Source organism: Oncorhynchus nerka, linkage group LG5 (assembly GCF_034236695.1).
Source record: "Oncorhynchus nerka isolate Pitt River linkage group LG5, Oner_Uvic_2.0, whole genome shotgun sequence".
Classification (NCBI taxonomy): Eukaryota; Metazoa; Chordata; class Actinopteri; order Salmoniformes; family Salmonidae; genus Oncorhynchus; species Oncorhynchus nerka.
Window position 1 is genome coordinate 37,149,602 of NC_088400.1, and position 26,648 is coordinate 37,176,249.

The 26,648-nt window shown below is 41.3% G+C and overlaps 1 protein-coding gene across 5 annotated transcripts; it reads left to right on the top strand.

Moving 5' to 3' along the window:
* Window positions 1-9,934: 9,934 nt before the first annotated feature.
* LOC115129428 (uncharacterized) lies at window positions 9,935-26,582 on the top strand. Of its 5 annotated transcripts, XM_029659757.2 has the most exons (16): window positions 9,954-10,387; window positions 12,749-12,854; window positions 15,092-15,305; window positions 15,713-15,855; window positions 17,739-17,901; window positions 18,024-18,079; window positions 18,255-18,445; window positions 18,753-18,863; window positions 19,017-19,142; window positions 19,620-19,724; window positions 19,806-19,964; window positions 20,787-21,411; window positions 23,484-23,547; window positions 23,675-23,859; window positions 23,980-24,068; window positions 25,749-26,582. In XM_029659757.2, exons 1-16 carry the CDS (start codon window positions 10,199-10,201, stop codon window positions 25,839-25,841), a joined length of 2,619 nt encoding a protein of 872 aa, XP_029515617.2. In that variant the 5' UTR covers window positions 9,954-10,198; the 3' UTR covers window positions 25,842-26,582. The 5 variants fall into 5 exon arrangements, 1 of the variants encoding a protein (XP_029515617.2); XR_010463944.1 differs by lacking the exons at window positions 23,980-24,068; window positions 25,749-26,582 and adding an exon at window positions 22,503-22,634 and having other exon boundaries at window positions 9,935-10,387; window positions 23,007-23,547; window positions 23,675-23,710; XR_010463943.1 differs by lacking the exons at window positions 23,980-24,068; window positions 25,749-26,582 and having other exon boundaries at window positions 9,935-10,387; window positions 22,503-23,547; window positions 23,675-23,710.
* The last annotated feature ends 66 nt before the right edge of the window (window positions 26,583-26,648 follow it).

A 26,648-nucleotide genomic window follows, 5' to 3' on the forward strand; every position in this document is an offset into this window, starting at 1 on the left:
TTTAAGCAAGCTCAGTTGATCCAATGATGGCCTATAGACAATAGTGTGCAACTGCAGCCCTTAATTCGGGGCATTCCTGCATCTGCATGAACGCCCACCCCCCCCCTCGAGCATCCCATTGGTTTCTGAATGAAAGCACCGAATTAAGGGATGGAATTTTTTCGCCCCTGCCTAGACAGTGTCCTTCGCTCCTGCCTGCCGAACACCTGCCCTCACTGTCATTAAAAGAACTGCGGGAAAACAGTGCCCGACAGGTGTGGGCGAAGGACACTGTCTACCGGTGAAAGGAGCCTAGCCTCCGCCCCTTCTGTGGGGCTTATTGGAGGTTGGCATCCAATGTTATTGTGCATTAATGACACCTATTGTACTGGAGCGCCACCGCCTCCTGCCTGTCCTAATTTTATTATTATATTTTTTTTTACTTAGGGGGTAGATCAGCTTTAATATTGCAGATAGATTGTAGCTTCCATCAATGTAATTGTCTGCCTCATGTAAAAATCATGTAAAAATCATGTAAAAATATATATTTTTAAAAGTATATACAGTATCAGTCAAAGGTTTGGACACACCTACTCATTCCAGGGTCTTTCTTTGTTTTTACTATTTTGCCAGATGGTCCTAAGGAGGAGGACATGACGCACTCCCCTCATATCTTTCCCAGGCACAGGCAGGAACCAAGGATTGTTTATGACACAAAGACTGTTTCTTCACAAAGTCAAATTTCCTTCACATTCCACCCTTTTATCACTTGTGTGACAATAATCATTACATTTTAAGGTAGGCATTAAGATTTTAACTTCAATATCCTATTTCTATTCAAGTAAGGGAAATCAACACAAAAAACCAGACACTTCATCATTTCAGGCCCTTCATTCTGGGTTATACAATGTAATTAGTATGGTAATATTATCATCATAATAAAGGTTATACTTCTATTAATGAATGTGAATTCATCAAAAATGCACACACATATACAACATGTTAAGTAACATTGTTTAGACAAACTAAGAAAAAAAACACGCTGCAGCCCATTTGGAAATATGGGATCCCCAACTTCCAAACAGGGATTCCAACCAAGTCGCAGGCATCCACTCTGTTTGTGGGGAATTATTCATAGCAACAGCGGCAATGTATTCGGCGAGATCAGTCATATTAGAAGAGTGATCTGAGACAAAAGTGTAACTTTCATTGCTAATTATTGCACAAGTGCCCCCCTTAACCTGCTAAAAGAGAGTCAAGAGCCTCTTTGTTTTGCAGAGCCAATTTACGCAATTCTTTGAGCATTTCCAATTTCCTCTATGTCTCTAGAGATCACTTGAATTTGGTCTAGGGCACATGCATATTGACTTTCACAGGGAAGAGAGAGAGGACACAAGTAATAACAGTTTCAACCTTGCTACAATCTGATGGCTCTCCTCATAATTTAGGGACACAGCTCTGTCTCTAGAAGCCACGCCTTTCCAAATCATAATTAGAACTATTGATAAGTTATCCAACTCAAATTTAGAATGACAGTCCTTAGTGCTTCACGTTGGTTCTATCACTTTAATTTAAGACCCTCCACTTAGTACACGCCGATACTGGCAGAATGTACATTTACATTTACATACAGTATATTCATCTTGTATTTCTAGCATTAACTATTCTCATCACTTCCGGTAATGACATATTGGTATCTCAATGCACTCTTAGTCTAACTTACTATACATTTTGCAGTGTGCAGACCTCCACAATCAACCTGATACCCCAAATATTTTTGGGGGGTTAGGCCTAAATCAATTACAGGCACAGTTGACCACCCCACTTCCTCCGGGCACTTATCCTTCTGGCATTTATTCATTTCATTCTTCAGATAGTGTTTCAGTTTGTCCTCCCCATTGCACATGTTCAAAGTGGATGGCCCTTGATAATGTCTCTCACCTGAGCCGCCACTGTCCTTTACAGTCCATTAAGTCTTGTCTATTTTCCTACCAGTACACCAGCAAGTTTGGACGGGATTTCTCTCTCCATGCTCACTCCACGTGGACTCATGTCGCACTCCTGAGCGAAAAGGCATGAGAGAAAAGGCAGTTGATAGCTTCGACTGGATGCTATGTGCAGGTTGCTGGCTTGGGCTCAGGTCTCACGGTAGAAGTGGTGAAGGACCATACTGAACGCCATTGTCGCCATTACTTAAGCCGGTCGAGGTTCACACTGTTCTTGGTCAAATGATACCTTCCATGCATCTAGATACCATCTGAGGTCACCTTCGCCATTAACCCAGAGAGAGGACAGACCAGAACAACAGTTTAGTTTAGGGCATTTCTGATTCAGGAAATCCAGACAAATTATTACTACTACCTGGTTGAGTAAATCCAGAGAAATGATTTACTGTATGACAAATTAGTATTACTACCAATATTCTTAAAATACAATTTTCTAAAACCAATGTCAAAGAGAATAACAACACACAGTTGAAACCATTTTTTTATACTCCCCTATCATCTTGGCGATCTCACCGCAGAGTTACAGGGTCAGGGAGTCAGAGGGATAATCCTTAGGGAGAAATCCTGACCATCCAGCAGACACAATCTGGTGAGATTTGTTATTGAAGCCTGACAAAAACAAAGAAAACCAAACAACAACAGCAATACACCATGTATCACTCGAGGTGGGGAATACTTCAATCCATTTAGAGTAACTGTAAAACATGAACAACATCTTTTTCCTGAAAAACAATTAGCATATTTACCAAAGGCTATGGGTACCAAAGGCTATGGGTACCTTTTTATGCATTACTCGCCTTAAATTATTTTTTAAATAATTTATTTTAATTTTATTCAGATCAATTTAAATTGACTTACTGAAATCAGTTGCCGTCCCTCAATTGTTTGCGGATGATGTGTCTCCTCCTGGGCAGCTCATAGTAAGGGTCTGGTCTGGGCGGGTCTCATCCTCTTTTGGTCAGACAGGAATTTCCCCCATGCTTTATAAAATGTGCCACCGGTTTTCCTCTCAGACCACCAATGGAAAGCTCCTCAAGCAGAATCAATCATCCTATTCGTGATTCCCAATTGTTGTGGATATTCTTACACAGGGACACTCGAAGTCAATCTTAAATGAATCATTGTTTATTATCAGTACGCTGGAGAGGTTCCAACCAACTCAATGCACCAAGTACACATGTCGATCAGGAGCTCTACCGGGGAAGACACGTTAGTTCCCTTATATACTGGTTACAGACATGTTACATAGGCATAATTCATAGGGTTAGTTCCGGCATGTGTCTGGCACCGTGTCCTATCTTAACTTGAAGAACTTGGGCTTCCGAGTGGCACAGCAGTCTAAAGCACTGCATCTCAGTGCTAGGGGCGTCACTACAGACACCCTGGTTAGATTCCAGGCTGTATCACAACCGGCCTTGATTGGGTGTCCCATAGGGTGACGCACAATTGGCCCAGCATCGTCCGTGTTTGGCCGGTGTAGGCCGTCATTGTAAATAAGAATTTGTTCTTAACTGACTTGCCTAGTTAAATAAAGATAAAAAATGAATCATTTAAGAACATATTCTCGGTGATCTGCCAGATAAGGAGGAGGGTCATGACAGCCCCCCCTCATATCTTTACCAGCACAGGCAGGAACCAAGGGTTGTTTTTTGACACCAAAGCCAAGATGAACCCAAGGGGCATGAATTTTCGAGCTCTACCCATAGATTTTACGGTGACGTAGTGTCCCCATGAGTGACAGAACACTGTGCCATTCACGGCACAACGAGAGAGCATTACCAACCCCTATGCTTCGTATTTTTCGCTGGCTGCCCCACCACCACCACAGAAAGCACTGGGCTAGGCTGAAACACCTGCATTTTGAGGCTGCCTTACTCAAGAAAGCAAAAAAGAGACCAAGTTTGTATTCTTTCTTTTTTTAACGTTGTTGGCAAACTGATATGTGATACACATTACTATATACAGTATAAATTCCAGTCATAGTTTATCAAAAGCCTTTTCAAAGTCAGCTATGAAAACCAGGCCTGGTTTCCCAGATTTGTCAGTGTTCTATTGTTTCCAGAACTTGTCATATTATCTCCAATGTACACTGATCCAAAAAATAAAGGGAACACTTAAACAACACAATGTAACTCCAAGTCAATCACACTTCTGTGAAATCAAACTGTCCACTTAGGAAGCAACACTGATTGACAATAAATTTCATATGCTGTTGTGCAAATGGAATAGACAACAGGTGGAAATCATAGGCAATTAGCAAGACACCCCCAATAAAGGAGTGGTTCTGCAGGTGGTAACCACAGACCACTTCTCAGTTCCTATGCTTCCTGGCTGATGTTTTGGTCACTTTTGAATGCTGGCGGTGCTTTCACTCTAGTGGTAGCATGAGACGGAGTCTACAACCCACACAAGTGGCTCAGGTAGTGCAGCTCATCCAGGATGGCACATCTGTGGCAAGAAGGTTTGCTTTGTCTGTCAGCGTAGTCTCCAGAGCATGGAGGCTCTACCAGGAGACAGGTCAGTACATCAGGAGACGTGGAGGAGGCCGTAGGAGGGCAACAACCCAGCAGCAGGACCGCTACCTCCGCCTTTGTGCAAGGAGGAGCAGGAGCAGCACTGCCAGAGCCCTGCAAAATGACCTCCAGCAGGCCACAAATGTGCATGTGTCTGCTCAAACGGTCAGAAACATGAGGGTGGTATGGGGACTCCATGAGGGTGGTATGAGGGCCCGACGTCCACAGGTGGGGGTCCTGCTTTACAGCCCAACACCGTGCAGGACGTTTGGCATTTGCCAGAGAACACCAAGATTGGCAAATTCGCCACCGGCGCCCTGTGCTCTTCACAGATGAAAGCAGGTTCACACTGAGCACATGTGACAGACGTGACAGAGTCTGGAGACGCCGTGGAGAACGTTCTGCTGCCTGCAACATCCTCCAGCATGACCGGTTTGGCGGTGGGTCAGTCATGGTGTGGGGTGGCATTTCTTTGGGGGGCCGCACAGCCCTCCATGTGCTCGCCAGAGGTAGCCTGACTGCCATTAGGTACCGAGATGAGATCCTCAGACCCCTTGTGAGACCATATGCTGGTGCGGTTGGCCCAGGGTTCCTCCTAATGCAAAAGACAATGCTAGACCTCATGTTGCTGGAGTGTGTCAGCAGCTCCTGCAAGAGGAAGGCATTGATGCTATGGACTGGCCCGCCCGTTCCCCAGACCTGAATCCAATTGAGCACATCTGGGACATCATGTCTCGCTCCATCCACCAACGCCACGTTGCACCACAGACTGTCCAGGAGTTGGCGGATGCTTTAGTCCAGGTCTGGGAGGAGATCCCTCAGGAGACCATCCGCCACCTCATCAGGAGCATGCCCAGGCGTTGTAGGGAGGTCATACAGGCACGTGGAGGCCACACACACTACTGGGCCTCATTTTGACTTGTTTTAAGGACATTACATCAAAGTTGGATCAGCCTGTAGTGTGGTTTTCCACTTTAATTTTGAGTGTCACTCCAAATCCAGACCTCCATAGGTTGATAAATTTGATTTCCATTGATAATTTTTGTGTGATTTTGTTGTCAGCACATTCAACTATGTAAAGAAAAAAGTATTTAATAAGAATATTTCATTCATTCAGATCTAGGATGTGTTATTTTAGTGTTCCCTTTATTTTTTTGAGCAGTGTATTATACATGTAAAAAAAACCTGTCTGATTAGGATGAATAATATCCGACAATACTTTTTAATTCTATGCACTATGCATTTTACTAGAATTGACACTGAAGTGTAAGGGCCTCCATTTTTTTTTAAATGGACAGAATCTTTATATTTACCACTTGGATCCTGTTTCAGTAGTAATGAAATCAGGCTTTCTTGTTAAGTATCTGATAATCTGCCATTTTCATATGAGTGGTTAAAACATGCTAATAACAGTCATCTGAGTACAGCAAAAAATGTTTGGTATACCTCAACTGGTATTCCTTCCAGCCCAGGAGTTGTCCTGGACTTAAAGGCTTTAATTGCATCAAAATGTTCCTGCTCTGTAATTTGGCCTTCACACGAGTCTTTCTGTACAGCTGTTAATTTTACACTATTAATAGAACAATTAACTTTGGTTTGTGGAGACAGAAACATATGCTTAAAGTACTTTCCTTCGTTTTTCAAAATATAGCTTGGTGAATCATGGGTGACTCCGTCATTTGTAACAAGTTTCAGTAAATAATTTTTGTTAGCATGCAGTTTGCTTAATTTTTAAAATATATTACACTTAATATTTCTTGAATAAATTCCTACATTTCTTTTTTTTCTTGCTATCTATCTGTACTGTTAGTCCTTCTATTTCCTTTGTTAACTATGGACTCTTTTGACCTAAAGTGATTTTGTTTTAAAGATGAGTATTGAATTGCATGGCCTCGAAGGCACATTTAAAAGTGTCCTATACAATAAGAGGATCTGCTGTATCTATATTATTTCGGAAAAAAGTCTGTTATAAATCCTTTTGTCCTAGTTAAAAACAAGTTTTTTTTTAAATTTCCAATATTCTAACCCAAGTGGATATTCTGTAAGTCTAAAGTATATGCCAATGATTTGATGGTCCAACTACATTCTGTCCCCTATCAACTCTTTTTTCACTTTTGGTGCCAGCAAGAATGACATACAGTTGAAGTCAGACGTTTACATACACTTAGGTTGGAGTCATTGAAACTCGTTTTTCAACCAATCCACAAATTTCGTTAACAAAAAATTGTTTTGGCAAGTCGGATAGGACATCTACTTTGTGCATGACGCAAGTAATTTTTCCAACAATTGTTTACAGACAGATTATTTCACTTGTAATTCACTGTATCACAATTCCAGTGGGTCAGACGTTTACATACACTAAGTGTAACGATTGTCTGTGGTGGAAGAAGAGGAGGACCAAAGCGCAGCGTGGTATGTGTTCATGATGTAAATATTTAATGACTCAAACTGACCACTGACATACAAAACAACAAAGTGAAAGAACGACCCTACAATGAAACAGTCCTGTCTGGTGAAGACACACAACAGAAAATAATCACGCACAACTCAAGGGTGAAAACAGGCTACCTAAGTATGGTTCTCAATCAGGGACAACGATTGACAGCTGCCTCTGATTGAGAACCATACCAGTCCAAACACAGAAATCCCAAATCATAGAAAAAAGAACATAGACTGCCCACCCCAACTCACGCCCTGACCATACTAAAACAAAGACAAAACAAAGGAACTAAGGTCAGAACGTGACACTAAGTTGACTGTGCCTTTAAACAGCTTGGAAAATTCCAGAAAATTATGTCATGGCTTTAGAAGCTTCTGATAGGCCAATTGACATAATTTGAGATAATTGGAGGTGTACCTGTGGGTGCATTTCAAGACATACCTTCAAACTTAGTGTATCTTTGCTTGACATCATGGGGAAATCAAAAGAAATCAGCCAAGACCTCAGAAAAAAACTGTAGACCTCCACAGGTCTGGTTCATCCTTGGGAGCAATTTCAAAATGCCTGAAGGGACCATGTTCATCTGTACAAACAATAGTACTCAAGTATAAACACCACGAGACCATCCAGGAAGGAGATGCGTTCTGTCTCCTAGAGATGAACATACTTTGGTGCGAAAAGTGCAAATCAATCCCAGAACAACAGCAAAGGACCTTGTGAAGATGCTGGAGGAAACAGGTACAAAGTATCTATATCCACACTGAAACGAGTTCTATATCGACATAACCTGAAAGGTCACTCAGCAAGGAAGAAGCCACTGTTCCTAACCTGCCTTAAAAAAGCCAGACTACGGTTTGCAACTGCACATGGGGACAAAGATCGTACTTTCCTCTGGTCTGATGAACCAAAAAATAACTGTTTGGCCATTATGACCATTGTTATGTTTGGAGGAAAAAGGGGGAGGCTTGCAAGCCAAAGAACACCATCCCACCCGTGAAGCACAGGGGTGGCAGCATCATGTTGTGGGGGTGCTTTGCTGCAGGAGGGACTGGTGCACTTCACAAAATAGATGGCATCATGAGGGAGGAAAATTACGTGGATATATTGAAGCAACATCTCAAGACATCAGTCAGGAAGTTAAAGCTTGGTTGAAAATGGGTCTTCCAAATGGACAAATGACGCCAAGCATACTTTCAAAGTTGTGGTAAAATGGCTTAAGGACAACAAGGTCAAGGTATTGGAGTGGCCATCACAAAGCCCTGACCTCAATCCTATAGAACATTTGAGGGGAGAGAGCGAAGAGGCCTACAAACCTGACTCAGACTCTGTCAGGAGGAATGGGCCAAAATCCACCCAACTTATTGTGGGAAGCTTGTGGAAGGCTACCCAAAACGTTTGACCCAAATTAAACAATTTAAAGGCAATGCTACCAAATACTAATGGAGTGTATGTAAACTTCTGACCCCCTGGAAATGTGATGAAAGAAATAAAAGCAGAAATAAATCATTCTCTCTACTATTATTCTGACATTTCACATTCTTAAAATAAAGTGTTGATCCTAACTAACTTTTTACTAGGATTAGGATTAGGATTTACTAGGATTACAATTCAGGAATTGTGAAAAACGGAGTTTAAATGTATTTGGCTCAGGTGCATGTAAACTTCCTACTTCAACTGTATATACTGCATTTCATACTATTCTGCTGCATCTTAGTCTATGCCGCTCTGACATTGCTCGTCCATATATTCATATTTTCTTAATTCCATTCATTTATTTAGATTTGTGTGTATTGGGTATATGTTGTGAAATTGTTATGATATTGCTTATTAGATATTGTTGCATTGTCGGAACTAGAAGCACAAGCATTTCGCTACACTCGCAATAACATCTGCAAAACACTTGTATGTGACGAATACATTTTTTTAAATTGTCCTTCACAGTCCATTGATGTATTTAAATCCGTATTATCTGCCACCATAATAATATAGTCTTGTATTACTTGAAGGTTTGATAAATTAGTATATATGTATATACGTATATATACACAAAGAGGCGAGGATCATCATTATTTGGACCATATAGATTAATGAGGCAAATCTGTTTAAGGTCCAGTAACGTATTTGAAATATTCCATCTACCTTGGGGATCGTTTTGGACAATTTGCACATTCGGATTAAAATGATTGTTAATTAATATCATCACCCCTTTTGAGTGTCTTTGCCTGTAAACAATATATATTATATTCCTTCTCTTTTAGCTAGGTAAACACATCGTATTTTCTTATTATCTGCTAAGTCATTACAATTATAACTGACTATACTTATTTCACCATTTACCATAATGAGATACAAGTTTCAATTATATTTATCATAAGATATGTTTGGAAGCTTATTACTAAAAAGTCATGACTGGGTGACCATATAGCTGTACCATGATATTTGCCTTGCTACTAAGTAAACCTCCAATTGTTCTCCACTTTTGCATATGCTAAAACCTCCTCCCAAATGGGTTGTCATCCCAGCGACCGGTACACCAGCCCATCCCCCCGGAACCCAGGGCCCCCGAGAGACTGGGACCCATCCTTCAAAAAGAGCACACAGTGCCACCCACAGAATGCCTGTCCTAACTTAATAATGGACCAATAAAAGTATAAAGAGTGGTTTTTGCAGATGCAGGAATGGCAACATGCAGGAACGCCCCCCAAATTGCAGTCCACAATTGCACCCTTCTCCCAACAGATGGCCTGCCATACCATAATCAGTTGCATACCCAACCAAAAAACTCACTTTGATCAGAACCCTCATATACAGCCAAAGCAGTAGGTGGCGGCATGCACCTGTAGAATTTGTTTGCCGACACACATAATATCAAAGAAGAAGACCCCGTAATGTAGGTGGCGGCAATATGGAATGTTTTTTTGTTGTTTTTCTTATTCAACATCCCGTCCAGCTGGTGACGGTAATGCACCATTAACATTGGATGCCAACCGCCGTTAAACCCCATCGAAGAAGAAGAAGAAGAAGAAGAAGAAGAAGAAGTGGCGGCGGCAATACACCAGTCGGTGTAGTCTGCCATAAAACTTTGAAGGAGAAGAAGAAGAGCACGAGCACTCCTCAGGGTGTATAGTTCTTTTCTTTTAATGTTTTATCAAGACAAGCAAGTTGAAAATGACCTTTGCCTTTCCTCTACGAATGAATGTTTTTATAGATGAAGACCTAGACTAAAACTTTGAATAGCTGATGTCTTGAAAAGATAGAACATGTACCTGTTGCGCTTCTCTATTGCCATCATTCTTGGGTTTGTGTGGTATTTATTTGACCGCGGACAAGTAGCGGCTCAAATTGCTTTATGTTTACTATTTTGGCAATCAACCCCAAATGTTTTAATAAAGACCAGACGGGAAAGCGGAACTCAGACAGACGATGTGGCGGAAGAACATTTATTCCAGGTAATTTAAATATTCTATACATTTGTCATGACTGACTATTCAATTGCAGTAAGGTGTTACTGTTTCATCTGCACGAGAGATTATCATTGCTACAATTTAACGCTCATAATGAGATTCAATGTAACAGGGCAAGTGAGCCATGCACGTTACTTTTGTTTACATAATGACAGAAACAATGTAACCAGTTCATGATTCATGTCAGTGATGTCAATGTTCACTCATTAATACCACCAAACATTTTAATATTTCAACTGATTGCCTGTCTGCAATCTATTAAGTCGTTAGCCAATGAAACATTGCGGTTGTGGGGTCAAATGAAACGCATAAAATTAAAATGGAAAGTTATTGACATGGACCTCCTCATGTCCTATATATAGCTGGTGACAAATTGCCCATATTTTTACAAGTGGAGGGGAAAATAAGGTGATACATGGGTGATGAAAGGAGCGCAATGATTACACCCGCGAAATAATGGTGTGTCCCCTAGCCCAGTAATCTTTGTACCATCTAAATCGCTGTGAAATATATTTTCAATAACACCACCTGTTTTAAGGTGGTGGGTGGTTTTGGTCCACCAGCTTCAAACATCTGTGAAAACTATTTTGCGATTTAGATGGTTCAGTGCTTTTTTTTCAGTTGAAATTGAGCCAACAGTATTTTAGCAATCAGGAAATGACAGAGCGATTTCCGCTAGATAACACAACCACAAAGTCAGAACATTTTGACCTTAGATGCCGCTCCAGAGAATATTGATAAAAGTCCCCTTGTCCGAGAGATTTACATGGTTATCAAAATGTCACACCAGGGTAAGCCTACAAGAAACACAGCCCTTATTTTAAGTGTTTGTAAAATCTCCTATGGAAAAAATGAATGGTGAAAACCGATTGGAATCATTTAAATATTTGACCGCTAGGTGTTATGACACCTCCACTGTTGGACTTTATTAGCGCCCGGTATATTATGGACAAATAAATATAAGTCCTATGTGTAGCAACTTTAAACTTCGCTAAGTGAAGTGGACTGACACCTGGTAATAGATTTGCGGAAATGTAATTTCACCATGGGTCCCTGATGTGTACTACACAGAAATGCATAATTATGGATACGAAAGTCGTTCTCTTCATTGTGATGTATCCAAAACTTCTACCTGTTAAGCAAAGGTTGAAATATGCAATATCCTTCTTTGCCTATTTAGGTATTATTCTACAGACTGGCTATTATTTTAAAGCTGCACTATGCAAAAATAGCATAGCGTAGAAATAGCACACAGAACAGATCTACCGGTTCTTAAACTTGCTTTCAATGAGAATGACAGATCTATAACATACATTTCTATGTGAATTTGGTCAGGTCTCCAAAAAAGTGACACATTGCAGCTTTATTTGAGCTCTGCCACCAAACAAGAACAAATGATGTTGGTCCGGACTGGGCCAAGTCTTAACCTATCATAGACTATCATGTTTCACAAGTCTTAAAATCAAAGTAAAGCTCAGTAGGGTATTGTACAGTAAAGTAGAGCATAGTAGAGTACAGTACATTGTAGTGTATTCAACTGAAGTGTTCTCTACTGTGCACTGTACTGAACTCTATTCTACTCTACTGAACTCTATTGTACTATACGGTGCTGCCCAAACTTGTGAAACATAGACGTCTATGGTTGGTTCAGATTTACCGAACCAAATCTGAACCTATCATGGACGTCTATGTTAGGGCCAAATGTATGCCGGTCCAGGCGTCTGTGGGTGTTGAAATCTGCTTGTCAGTGTCCATGGATGTCCGGCGTTGACTACTATGATTTCCCATTGTAGCTCAATTGCAGAGATTCCATTACAGATTTTTCCAAAATTCTGTTAGCGATTTGGTAAACAGAATTTCTAGTTTTAATCATTTAATAAATTATCAACAAAATTGATATCAGTAACAACACTATAACTAATTGATAGGTCTACCTTGTTACTTCTGTGAACTTTCATTATCCTCCCTCATGAAGGAGAGAAATTAGAAAATACCTTGAAGGTATGTGGGTTTTTGGTAACAGAATTTCAAGGCACAAGGCAACGTGTCTTAAACATACAGAAGGCAGATTTTTTTTTTTCCCCCTGCTCGATGTTTTCTAAGACCCCTTTTTTAAATCAGTTTTACAAGAAGTCAAACTGACACCCAGTCATTTGACACCCAACTTCACATGTTAGTGCTCATGGGTCCTTTTACATTGAAAATGAACTTATGCCATCTTTCTACTTAAGCTACATGGTAAGGAATTAATGATGTCCAAACACTATAATCACCTCTTTACTGTGCCCTGAACTGTACTCTTTACTGTACTGAACTCTACTGTAATGTATCTGAAATGTCTTACAGGAAACCACTGACCATTTAGGTTGCGATGTGACTGATACAACAAGCACTAAAGCTGAAACATCACAGGAGACACAGTTTCCCCATGTGAAGAGATCTCTTCAGCAAGGTGTGCAATTTGGCTCTGCATAATTTGAGATCCTGCCAGAATGTTCCTAGACATTTTTTTGAAAGTAATCCTGTCAGGCTTTCTGCCAGGGTAAGAGATTTGTAAAGCGGAGTCTATTGTTAAGATCAAGGATGAAATAACGAAAACATTCTGCCCTTTTCCTTAGTGTACTTGGTCAGCCACATGTAGTTCTTCTGTATTCTGTGACACAGTTGAATAGGATAGCAAATGCAGCTGCAGACATATCTCATGTTACATGATCTGGGGCTTGGGTGACAAAGATGTTGAGGCAATAGACACAAAAATAACTCTGTCAATGTGCTGTGGATTATGGAAAGCGGGTGTTGCTTTACCAAAGCTCTGCTTGGAACGAGTTGGTTGGCATATTTTGTATAAGGCATGCTCAGACCAGTTTGGACTGTTTTCTGTCGGGAAGTGTTTTTGATAATCCTGCTAAAATGAATTTCCCAGCTCACTTCAACCTACACCTTTGAATAAATCATAAGTACCAAATGTAGCCTTTCACTTACAATACTCAGGGCTCTTTTGAAGTGTGTTCAGAAAGTATTCAGATCCCTTCACTTTTTCCACATTTTGTTACGTTACAGCCTTATTTTAAATTGTATTAAATTGGTCTCCCCCCCTCAAACTACACACAATTCCCCATAATGACAAAGCAAAAACAGGTTTATAGAAATTGTTGCAAATGTATATAAAAACAAAACCTGCAATATCACATTTACATGAGTATTCTTTACTCAGTACTTTGTTGAAGCACCTTTGGCAGCAGTTACAGCCTCGGGTGTTCTTGGGTATGACACTACAAGCTTGGCACACCTGTATTTGGGGAGTTAATTCCATTCTTCTCTGCAGATCCTCTCAAGCTCTGTCAGGTTAAATGGATAGCGTGGCTGCACAGCTATTTTCAGGTCTCTCCAGAGATGTTCGATCAGTTTCAAGTCCGGGCTCTGGCTGGGCCACTCAACGACATTCAGAGATTTGTCCTGAAGCCACTTCTGCCCTGTCTTGGCTGTGTGCTTTGGGTTGTTGTCCTGTTGGAAGGTGAACCTTTGCCCCAGTCTGAGGTCCTGAGTGCTCTGGAGCAGGTTTTCATCAAGGATCTCTATGTACTTTGCTCCATTCATCTTTCCCTCCATCCTGACAAGTCTCCCTGCTGCTGAAAAACATCCCCACAGCAGGATGCTGCCACCACCATGTGTCACCGTAGGGATGGATTGGCCAGGTGATGAGTTTTGCCTGGTTTCCTCCAGACGTGACACTTGGCATTCAGGCAAAAGTGTTCAATCTTTGTTTCATCAGACCAGAGAATCTTTTTTCTCATGGTCTGAGAGTCCTTTAGGTTCCTTTTGCCACACTCCAAGCGGGCTTTCATGTGCCTTTTACTGAGGAGTAGCATCCGTCTGGCCACTCTACCATAAAGGCCTGATTGGTGGAGTGCTGCAGAGATTGGTTGTCCTTCTGGAAAGTTCTCCCATCTCCACAGAGGAACTCTGGAGCTCTGTCAGACTAACCATCGGGTTCTTGGTCACCTCCCTGACCAAGGCCCTTCTCCCCGATTGCTCAGTTTGGCCAGGCGGCCAGCTCTAGGAAGAGTCTTGGTGGTTCCAAACTTCTATTTAAGAATGGAGGCCACCATGTTCGTGGGGACCTTCAATTCTGCAGAATGTTTTTTGGTTCCCTTCCCCAGATCTGTGCCTCGACACAATCCTGTCTCGGAGCTCAAGGTATAATTCTTTTGACCTCGCAGCTTCATTTTTGCTCTGACATGCACTGTCAACTGTGGGACCTTTTTATATAGACAGGTGTGTGCCTTTCCAAATCATGTCCAATCAATTGAATTTACCACAGGTGGACTTCAAGTTGTAGAAACATCTCAAGGATGATCAATGGAAACCTAATGCACCTGAGCCAAATTTCGAGTCTCAAAGCAAAGGGTCTGAATACTTATGCAAATAAGGTATTTCTGTTTTTTATTTTTAATACATATGCAAAAATGTCTCAACCAGTTTTGGCTTCGTCATTATGGGCTATTGTGTGTAGATTGATGACGCATAAACAGTAAAATAATCAAATTTAGAATAAGGCTGTAATGTATCAAAATGTGGAAAAAGTGAAGGGGTCTGAATACTTTCCGAATGCACTCTAAATGTACAATTTTCTTTTTGTCTTCGCCAACTATTTTGCCTTTGTTGATTTTGAATGTACGTTTTCCCCAGTGTTTGACTGTGCCTACGCCCAGCTAGTCCTCCCCTGGTACAGCGTCCCTGAGCCCTGTGACAGTCAGCTCCTGCACCAGGTGCTGTGGAAGGAGTTTGACCAAGTCATCGATCAAGTCATCAGCAAAGGCAAAGACTTTGATGTCTGTGCTGCAAGTGTGGGCTGCATTCACATCCTGACCCAGCACCTCCAAAATGCCAAACAGTCTCATAGGTAATACAGCTCTCCTGCAGTCCCTAGTAGAATATCAATAGAAGCAATAGATTATGGCATCACCCATATTGAGTTGCCGTTCTACAGCTGTATCGCTTGCCTATACTGTTGAAGTGGTTTATGTATATGTGATTGTTTTGGATAAATCATTAACATCCTCAGTTCTGAATTTCAAACATAAAAAAAAAAAGATTTAATGTGACCTAGGGTACTATGCAAGTTGTCACATGATGGAAGAATGGCCTGTATGAAGTATTGCGGTGATAGAATGTCTCGCTTATCAATGTGTTATGCTCTGTCCTGATATCATCAATCTAGGTATTGTTGCTCACTTTGTCATTATTCCAAATAGACTATTTTTATTAATTTTGTCTGTCTGTTTTGTTCTCTCTCTCTCTGTGTGTCAGAAAACCATTGTTCCGCTCTAGAGGAGAGGAGGTTGAAGTTCTCCGAGTGTTCTCTGAAGCACTGGTGCGAAACCTTTTACCCCAGTCCCTATGGGGACTGGCAGTCAGCCACTGTGCCTTAAATGAGATAGTTGCCTTAAAAGGTAAGCCCCACAATATAGGCCTATCAGTGCCTCATGTAAATCTCTCAGCACATTGCAGAAGTTTTGAAAAAAATTAGCATGAAACCATTGTTTCTTATCATTCTATCATGATGAGTAAAGGATAGAGGTTAGAAATACTGCACATACTGTTACTAAACTGGGGCTCTCCTTAGAGGAAAGCTAACACAATGTGTTGTTGAAACCTGCAGATAATGTAGAACACATTTCACTGCACCTATGTGACAATAAAACATATATTTTTTTTTATAATGGTCAGTGGCTCTGATCACAGGAGCCAGTGAAATGGCTTGGATAATTTACATTTATGGCTTTGTAATGGTAAGGGATTTTACTGTTGTAGATAAAACATTTAACTTCTGTCTTCTGCACCTGTAACCTTAATTGAGTCTCAATAATGTTCAGTGAAACTTGACCGTTAACACCATTTTTTTAAACCTGGAAGATGTGGATACTGGAGGTGGCCATTGGTATAAAAGTGAAACAAGTTGGAAAGGTTCTCCGTAATGGTCTGTTATTCTGAGCCAAAGTGTGTCTGCTTTTTACCTATATATACTGAGCAAAAATAGAAACGCAACATGCAACAATTTCAAAGATTTTACTGAGTTACAGTTCATATAAGGAAATCAGTCAAATGAAATAAATTCATTAGGGCCTAATTTAGGGATTTCACTTGACTGAGAATACAGATATGCATCTGTTGGTCACAGATACCTCAAACAAAATGTAGGGACGTGGATCAGAAAACGAGTTCGTATCTGGTGTGACCATGCCGCCTCATGCAGCGTGACGCATCCCCTTCACATAGAGTTGATCAGGCTTTTGATTGTGGCCTGTGGAAGGTTGTTCTCTTCAATGGCTGTGCAAAGTTGCTTGGTATTGGCGGGAACTGGAACACACTGTTGTACACCGCGATCCACAACATTCTCAATGGCAGACATGTCTGGTGAGTATGCAGGCCATGAAAGAACTGGGACATTTTCAGCTTCCAGAAATGATGTACAGATCCTAGCGACATGGGGCCGTGCATTATCATTCTGAAACATGAGGTGATGGTGGCGGATGAATGGCACGACAATTGGCCTCAGGATCTCGTCATGACATCTCTGTGGATTTAAATTGCCATCGATAAAATGCAATTGTGTTCATTGTCTGTAACTTATGCCTGCCCATACCTTAATCCCACTGCCACCATTGGGCACTCTTTTCACAATGTTGACATCAGCAAACCGCTCGCCCACACAATGCCATACTAGTAGTTTGCGGTTGTGAATCCAGATGGACATATTGCCAAATTCTCTAAAACAACGTTGGAGGCGGCTTATGTTAAGAAATGTACATTTAATTCTCTGGCAACAGCTCTATTGGACATTCCTCCAGTCAGTATGCCAATTGCATGCTCCCCTAATTTGAGACATCTGTCATTTGTTCCTTTTGCTTATTTTCGGAATAACTGTAAGATGTAAATATTGTGTCGTTCCTGGAAGCTGTTGCCTTAGTGATAACCAAAAGATACCTATGTGAGACAACTGCACATTTTAGAATGGCCTTTTATTGTCCCAAGCACAAGGTGCATCTGTGTAATTACCATTCTGTTTAATCTGCTTCTCGAAATGCCACACCAGTCAGGTGGATTGATTATCTTAGCAAGGAGAAATGCTCACTAACAGGGATGTAAACTAATTTGTGCACAAGATTTAAGAGAAATAAGCTTCCCAAATTAGATATTTGATTTCAGCTCATGAAACATGGGGCAGTTTATACTTTTGTTTAGTATTTATTGAACATGGTTTTGTCCCAGTACTATGTGGTTTTACTCTGTAGTAGGTATCCCATCACATTGACTTTGTCATCCATGCCCTCAGTACTGGACCTGCTGGTGCGTTGGCTCTCAGACCCTGACAACCTCAACCAGCTGGTGGTGAGTCAGCTGGATGGAGCGACCCGTAAAAGCTCTGTGGCGGAGCTGTGTGAGTCCCACTCTGACAGGGCCTCTCCAGCATCCCTGGAGAGCCAGGCCAGTGGAGCGTGAGTGGACCTTTTCCTACCAGGCTGCCTCTCTTGTCTTTAATGAACACACTTCAGTGCTGCAAGGGTGCAGAGAACACAGAAAGAAATTGTGCTTTGGTTTTGTTTGGTGGCCTTTTTAGGACTCAGGAAGAAACAGAGGATGCGCAAACCAGTGACAGCAAGTCCAAAAAGAAAGGTGAGGGTATTTGTGTATTTGAAACCATCACTAGGCTAATTAAAATGTCCAGTTTATTCTGTGTGTTTTCTTTCCCCTGCCTTAGAGTTATCACAGTTTGCAGTCAACTTGTGACATAGAAAAGGGCAATGAAAAAGGTTGACACTTAGCTAATCGGATATGGGTGTTTTTCCAGCTAACAAATTGAAGGAAGGCTGGTCTAAATTCCTTGACAAGATGAGATTGAAGAATGCTAAAAGGGAGAAGATGAAGAAAAGGGAGCAGGCGCTGGTTGTCACGGCCATGTCTATCCAGGGTCGTCCATCAAACGAAACTGAAGGGAGTAGCCGGGAGGGCTCCATCCGGAACCAGCAGGACTCTGACAGTGTAAGGACACTGCACCAGAAAGAGCAGCTCTGCAGTCATCACTGCACTATTCACCCTGTTCTAGCCTTTTTTTAATAGAAATTCAATCGATTTCTAAAGACCGTGCTGAAGACAGTGCATACGTACAGACAGTACATGTTTTGCCATCTATCCAATAGAAGATTATTTCATATTATTTCTGAATGTCCTCTCTCCTCCCCAAACATTGTTCTATTTATAGTCTGGTAACATTAAGTATCAAACTGATGATGAAATATAACACTGCTGACATTTTTATTTTGTCATTCATTTAGTCTTGTTTCACCAGGAGGACAGTGTTCTGGAGAGCTACTGGAACAGTGTACAAGAGGATATGATGGAATTCAATCTGTCGTATGAGCTGTGGCGGGTTGGCCACTGGGCTGTCAGCGTCCCTTGTGTAAAGTCACTAATTGCACACAAGTCACTTTGGAATGCTTTGAATGCAACTACTGTTAGTTATGAAACTGAGCTGTGTGAAGACATGTCCTTGGCCATTCTGTTACCTGTTTGTGCCAGAATGGTGTGTAAAGTAAGATGTTACTGTCTGTAGGTGGAGAGGGAAAACGAGGAACTGTGTTTTACAGTTCACCTGGAGGAGAGGGACAACCCTGAAAACCTTCACTGGAACGTGAGGAAGACCCAAACAGACATCATCCACTTCCGCAACCTATGGCAGGTTAGGGAATTATGAAGAGGGAGATTGTATTGTTGCTATTGTGTTGCACAAGGTACCATTTCACTATGTAACCTCATGGCCAATGAAATGATGTAAAGCCGCTATGCTGTTTGGTATTGAATTCATTCAGTGTAAAAGGTTTTTGAGAAATGAGACCAATGGTAACTTCCTTATTTTGTTGGGTCTCAAGATGACAAAACCACAGCACTGTTGTCAAAACAGACCGCTGCAGGACTTGTGAATGTAACAGATACCGTACTGTTTCATTTATCTCTGACATCGTATGGATGTTGCACAATTAGATACAACCAATGCTAATAGTCTGAGTGTATAGTCTCTTCTGACACTGGTCTCCCTTTTGCATCCTCAATATGGGTCCAGATTTACATTTGAGTCATTTAGCAGACGCTCTTATCTACAGATCATACAATTGATATTTTATTATAATTTTTCCCTTGTTTGGATTGTTTGTTTTAGGACTCTGCTACTTTACCCTCCCTATCCGTGTTAGAAGAGAGCACTAAGGTGAACATCAGTGAGGATTTTAAAGAAGCCAAAAAGTCCATCAAGCACTTCTTACAGGTACACTGGCATACTTCAGGCATGAGCATAAATGAACACAGATAGGTGATCTGATATGATAAAAATAAATGTCCTCTCCAGGAGCTGGTGTCTGATGATCTAGTGGGCCACACTCAGCCAGTGTTTCAGTTTCTGTGTCCTCTGGACAAGCTGCTGGTTGAAGAGGATCATGTGGGGGAGGTGTGGGGCCTCTTCAGTGGCCTGGCCTACTTCCTGACTCCGGGCCAAGAGGAAGATGAGGTAGGCATTTTAACAACCTGTTGAGCAAGGCCTGCAAGCCAGGTCGTCTTGTATCATGTCAGTGTCACCACAAATGGCAAATGATGCCCTCTGCTGGTGGATTAATAAACCAAACCAGTTGTGAGTCTAGCAGTCAGTCAGTATTTGTGATAGTGTTTCAATGCACAACTTTCAAAGACATTTGAAAGTAAGTATTAGGGTATTTATATATATTTTTTAAACTAAATACCTGGCCTCCTAAGGCACTGCATTGCGGTGCTAGAGGTGTCACTACAGACCTGGGTTCGATCCCAGGCTGTGTTGCAGCTGGCCGCAACTTTGGTCGCCAGCTGTACAGTGTTTCATCCTACACATTTGTGCGGCTGGCTTCCGGGTTAAGCAAGCAGTGTGTCAAGAAGCAGTGCGGCTTGATGGGGTTGTTTTTTGGACAATGCATGGCTCTAGACCTTCGCCTCTCCCGAGTCCGTACAGGAGTTGCAGCGATGGGACAAGACTGGAACTACCAATTGGATACCACGAAATTGGGAAGAAAAAAGGGGTAAAAAGTTTAAGAAAAACAAAATACCCTGTATTTTCAAATAATCTCATGCATTTGAAAGCAGGTCTGTTTGGTATTTGAAATAATGTATTTGGAAATATTTTCTAATAGTAGGCTTTTTATGGGAAATTATTAGAAAATACTTCAAAACACCTGGAACAGAAGTAGTAGCTAGTTGATTTGGGCCACATTATTTAAACATACTCATACCAAAAACAAGAATTTTAATAATCAAATGTACATGTATGTGAACCCAGGTCTGCAATGCACATTGAATTTTTCAGGACAAGCACAACAGCCTTGGAAGAGGGCCCAAACCAGATGATTCCAACACAACGGAGGCTGCAGACCCAACTGCAACTGAGAACCTGGATGGCGATACAAGGGATGACCTGGCCCGGGGCCCATGTATCATCATCTCCCAATGTGATGAGGATTCTCCTCCAGAACCCAGTTCCATTGAGTGCTGCAGAGATGATGAAACCGAACCAATAGAGAAATCTGACATTTTGGTTAATGCAGACAAAACCGAGGAATCTGAGAACCCCATAACTTCTCACCTAAAGATGGCAATCAAGAGGCTATCTAGATCAGAGGAGTGTCTGGCCCAAACAAAATCAGACACCCCTGAAGACCAGACTGACTCTTTCTGTAGACTGCGACGTTCCAGTGAAAATGGAAGCTCGCAATTTGACCTCGCTGGCAGTCCAACACATCCTTTTGGTGGAAAGTCGAATAAAAAGGAGAAACTCACTTTCAAAATGTCAGGAGGGATGCCCACGAGTAAAGGAAATGAAATGGGGAGTCAGCCAAAATTAGAAGACTCACCGTGTTTGAAAAAGGAACAATCCAGCTGGGAGCAAATGGAAGCAACCAAAGCCCTTTTTGATTTGTTGAAAGCAATATCTGGTTAGTTCTAACTTCCTAATTTGTTTGAAATTGTATACTGGGTTTGAGTCCAGGCTCTGTTGCAGCAGACCGCGACTGGGAGACCCATGGGATGGCGCACAATTGGCCCAGCGTTGTCCTGGTTAGGAGAGGGTTTGGCCGGCAGGGATGTCCTTGTCCCATCGCGCACTAGCGACTCCTGTGGCGGGCCGGGCGCAGTGCACGCTGACACGGTTGCCAGGTGCACTGTTTCCTCAGACACATTGGTGAGGCTGGCATCTGGGTTAAGTAGGCATTGTGTCAAGAAGCAGTGGGGCTTGGTTGGGTTGTGTTTCGGAGGACGCACGGCTCTCGACCTTCGCCTCTCCCGAGTCCATACGGGAGTTGCAGCGATGAGACAAGACTAACTACCAATTGGATATCATGAAATTGGGGAGAAAAATTGTTACATTTTTTAAAATAAAAAATGGTATACTGAACAAAAATATAAATACAAAAATATAAGTGCAACATGTAGTGTTGGTTTCATGAGCTGAAATAAATGCTCCCAGACATTTTCCATATGCACAAAAAGGTTATTTTTCTCTCAAATTTGTTTACATCCCTGTTAGTGAATATTTCTCCTTTGCCAAGATAATCAATCCACCTGACAGGTGTGGCATTTCAAGATGCTGATTAAATGGTATGGTCATTACACAGGTGCACCTTGTGAGAGGACAATAAAAGGCTACTTTAAAATGTGCCGTTTCGTCACACAACACAGTGCCACAGATGTCAACATTTTTGAGGGAGTGAGCAATTGGCATGCTGACTGCAGGAATGTCCACCAGAGCTGTTGCCAGAGAATTTAATGTTAACTTCTCTACCATAAGCTGCCTCCAATGGCACTTTAGAGAATTTGGCAGTACGTCTAAGCGGCCGCACAACCGAAGACCACTTGTAATCACACAAGCCCGGGACCTCCACATCTGGCTTTTTTACCTGAGGGATAGTCTGAGACCAGCCACCCAGACAGCTGATGAAACTGTAGTTTTGCACAACTGAAGAAATTCTGCACAAACTGTCTGAAACGTCTCAGGGAAGCTCATCTGCGTGCTTGTCGTCCTCACCAGGGTCTTTTTGACTGCAGTTCAGTATCGTAACCGACTTCAGGGGGCAAATACTCACCTTCGAATGGCCACTGGCAAGCTGGAGAAGTGTGCTCTTCACAGATGAATCCTGGTTTCAACTGTACCGGGCAGATGGTAGGCAACATGTATTGTGTCGTGTGGGTGTGTTTGCTGATGTCAACGTTGTGAACAGAGTGCCTCATGGTGGCGGTGGGGTTATGGTATGTGCATGCATATGCTTCGGACAATGAACACAATTAGCATTTTATCAATGATGATTTGAACACACAGAGATACCGTGATGAGATCCTGAGGCCCATTGTCGTGCCATTCATCCGCCGCCATCACCTCATGTTTCAGCATGATAATGAATGGCCCCATGTTGCAAGGATCTGTACATAATTCCTGGAGGCTGAAAATGTCCCAGTCCTTCTATGGCCAGCATACTCACCAGACGTGTCACCCATTCTGTATGTTTGGGACGCTCTGAATCGACTTGTATGACAGTGTTTTCCAGTTTCCGCCAATATCCAGCGACGACACACAGCCATTGAAGAGGAGTGGGGCAACGTTCCACAGGCCACAATCAACAGCCTGATCAACTCTATGTGAAGGAGATGTGTCGTACTGCATGAGGCAAATGTTGGTCACACCAGATACTGACTGGGTTTCTGATCCACACCCCTATTTAAAACAAAACAAAAAGTAAATGGTGTCTGTGACCAACAGATGCATATCTGTATTCCCAGTCATGTAAAATCCATAGATTAGGGCCTAATTAATTTATTTCAATTGACTGATTTCTTATATGAACTGTAACTCAGTAAAAAGAAAAATATTGGTGCATGTTGCGTTTATATTTTTGTTCAATGTCATTTTATATGTTTATATTTTAATTACGGTAGTCACCTTTTTGAGGATGGTTATGAATATTAATTACATTTTAATAGTGTGTAATAATCAGCGCCCTACTTTGCCCTCCAGGCAATTCCATCCTTCTGAACATATTTGATGCGATTCTGAAACCCGTCATGCCGATATTGAAAAAGTAAGAAGTGTGAAATATTCTCCCATTTTTCCACTGCAGTCCTGGTTTGTCATACTGACAGAGTAATAGGATGATCTACATTTGTCCTTTTGAGAATCCCAGCATGACGTTTTATAATATTCTCTAGGAAAGTGAACAGCTTCTTGAATAATATGAACCCAACGGAAGCACAGATTGCCTCCTATATCGACAACCTGCGTGAGAAACAGTGGCCCGGGGGCTTGCCGGAGGTGACATGCCCTATACCCCATCGCAGCAGTGAGGAGAAGCATGAAACCAAAGACAGAGCTCACCACCTCATCAATGCCAGATGTATGTGATACACAGTGTTTTTTTTTCCTTCTATCTAAATGTTTGGAATTCTGCTTTTCATGCTTGGACAGAAATTCGAGAAGTTTGTCACAGTTCACTAACAACATGTTCTCATTTTAGATTCAAACTATTTAATCTTGAAGAAGACCGATATGGAGTCAGCATTTAAGCTCTTCCAGGACTGTGAAGAAAACAAGAAGCTGGTCTATGTACGTATCTAGCCTCTTGAGTTTCTGTAGAGAGCACTGGAAGAGAGAACTCTGGCGTCAAGATCCTAATGTCCTCTCATCAATGTTGCAGTTCTGTCTCTCTATATTTGATATCTGTCAAATGTTCTAAAAATATACAGTACCAGTCAAATTTTTAGACACCTACTCATTCCAGGGTTTTTCTTTATTTTTACTATTTTCTACACTGTAGAATAGTAGGGAAGACATCAAAACTATGAAATAACACATATGGAATCATGTAGTAACCAAAAAAGTGTTAAACAAATCAAAATATATTTTAGATTCTTCAAAGTAGCATTGATGACAGCTTTGTACACTCTTGGCATTCTCTCAAATAGCTTCACCTGGAATGCTTTTCCGACAGTCTTGAAGCAGTTCCCACAAATGCTGAGCACTTGTTGGCTGCTTTTCCTTCACTCTGTGGTCCCAACTCATCCCAAACCATCTAAATTGGGTTGAGGTCGGGTGATTGTGGAGGCCAGGTCATCTGATGCAGCACTCCATCACTCTCCTTGGTCAAATAGCCCTTACACAGCCTGGAGCTGTGTTTTGGATCATTGTCCTGTTGAAAAACAAATGATAGTCCCACTAAGCGCAAACTAGATGGGATGGCGTATCGCTGCAGAATGCTGTGGTAGCCATGCTGGTTAAGTATGCCTTGAATTTTAAATTAATTACATGCAGTGTCACCAGCAAAGCACCATCACACCACCTCTTCCATGCTTCACGACGGTAACCACATATGCGGAGATCATCCGTTCACCTACTCTACATCTCACAAAGAACCAAAAATCTCAAATTTGGACAGATTTCCACCGGTCTAATGTCCATTGCTCGTGTTTCTTGGCTCAAACAAGTCTCTTCTTCTTACTGGTGTCCTTCAGTAGTGGTTTCTTTGCAGCAATTCGACCACAAAGGCCTGATTTCACACAGTCTCCTCTGAACAGTTGATGTTGAGATGTCTGTTACTTGAACTCTGAGTAATTTATTTGGGCTGCAATCTGAGGTGCAGTTAACTCCTCTAATGAACGTATTCTCTGCAGCAGAGGTAATTCTGGGTTTTCCTTTCCCGTGGCGGTCCTTTGAGAGCCAGTTTCATCATAGCGCTTGATGGTTTTTGCGACTGCATTTGAAGAAACATTCAAAGTTCTTGAAATTTTCCGTATTGACTGACCTTTATGTCTTAAAGTACTGCCATTTGTCTTTGCTTATTTGAGCTGTTCTTGCCATAATATGGACTTGGTCTTTTACCAAATAGGGCTATCTTCTGTATACCACCTCTACCATGATACAACACAACTGATTGGCTCAAATGCATTAGGAAGGAAAATTCCACAAATTAACTTTTAACAAGGCACACCTGTTAATTGAAATGCATTCCAGGTTGAGAGAATGCCAGAAATGTGCAAAGATGTCATCGAGGCAAAGGGTGGCTACTTTATAAAATATATTTTGATTTGTTTAACACTTTTTTTTCTTCGATTACTACATGATTCCATGTGTGTTATTTCATAGTTTTGACGTCTTCACTATTATTCTATAATGTAAGAAAAACCCTTGAATGAGTGGGTGTGTCCAAACTTTTGACTGGTACTGTATGTCTAGACTTTCTTGTACAGTTATGTTGATTCACCTTTTGCTTCCCTTTCTTTTCAATAGATGCTGCTTTCATTCCTATTGAGAGAGCTTCTGCCGGGTGAGGATGCCCTTAATGTGAGTGCCATAACCCTGCAGAAAGTCAACACCAACTAACTCATTTTTAGATGTTCTCAGGTGAATCATGCTTTTTAAATTAGCTTTAGTTCAGTGAACTTTCGTTCTGATGTTTTAGAAAATGTTCATATTTATTTGATTGGTTGTCAGGCCTTACAACAGTCCCATTTAGTAGCATTTAATCCATATGTCTACACTTGATTGGAGTATTATAATGAATACATCTTATGATACAATTCCAGGAAAACATATTTTACCTCATGCATTAAACATGCTGTGAATCATGCCTATTATTTAAAATGTATCATATGTTGACTATGAAATAAGTTGATCTTGATATGTATTTAGCAACATGGGCAAATTATGAGTGGTATAAAAATGTGTGGTTATTCAAGTTCAAGTGTCCTTTACCAGTGTAGAAAATGTAAATATTTGCTATCAAGATGGTAACAATGTACTCCCATTGTCAAACTCAGAGGGACCATAAATGCACTTTTATTTCGAAAAACATTACTGGTAGGGACAAACAGAGCACTGTGAATAAAATGTTAAAGTTTTGTCCAAAACGATTATAATCACGTTCAGAGTTGATGGGGAGATGTGTTAAATGATCAGAATCATTTGACTGAAGTTGTTCATATTGTGTTTGGTTTGGAGAATAGCCAGTAATTACACATGCGATCTAGGTTTTACCATGACTTCCGAAGCAACTGAATGTGATGTTTTCGGTGTTGATGTGCCTTCTTAATAAAGTAATTTACATTTTTCTTGCTTTTTTGACATATGCCTGTTATGCTTTCATTTTTTAAATTTAAATAGGCAAGTCAGTTAAGAACAAATTCTTAT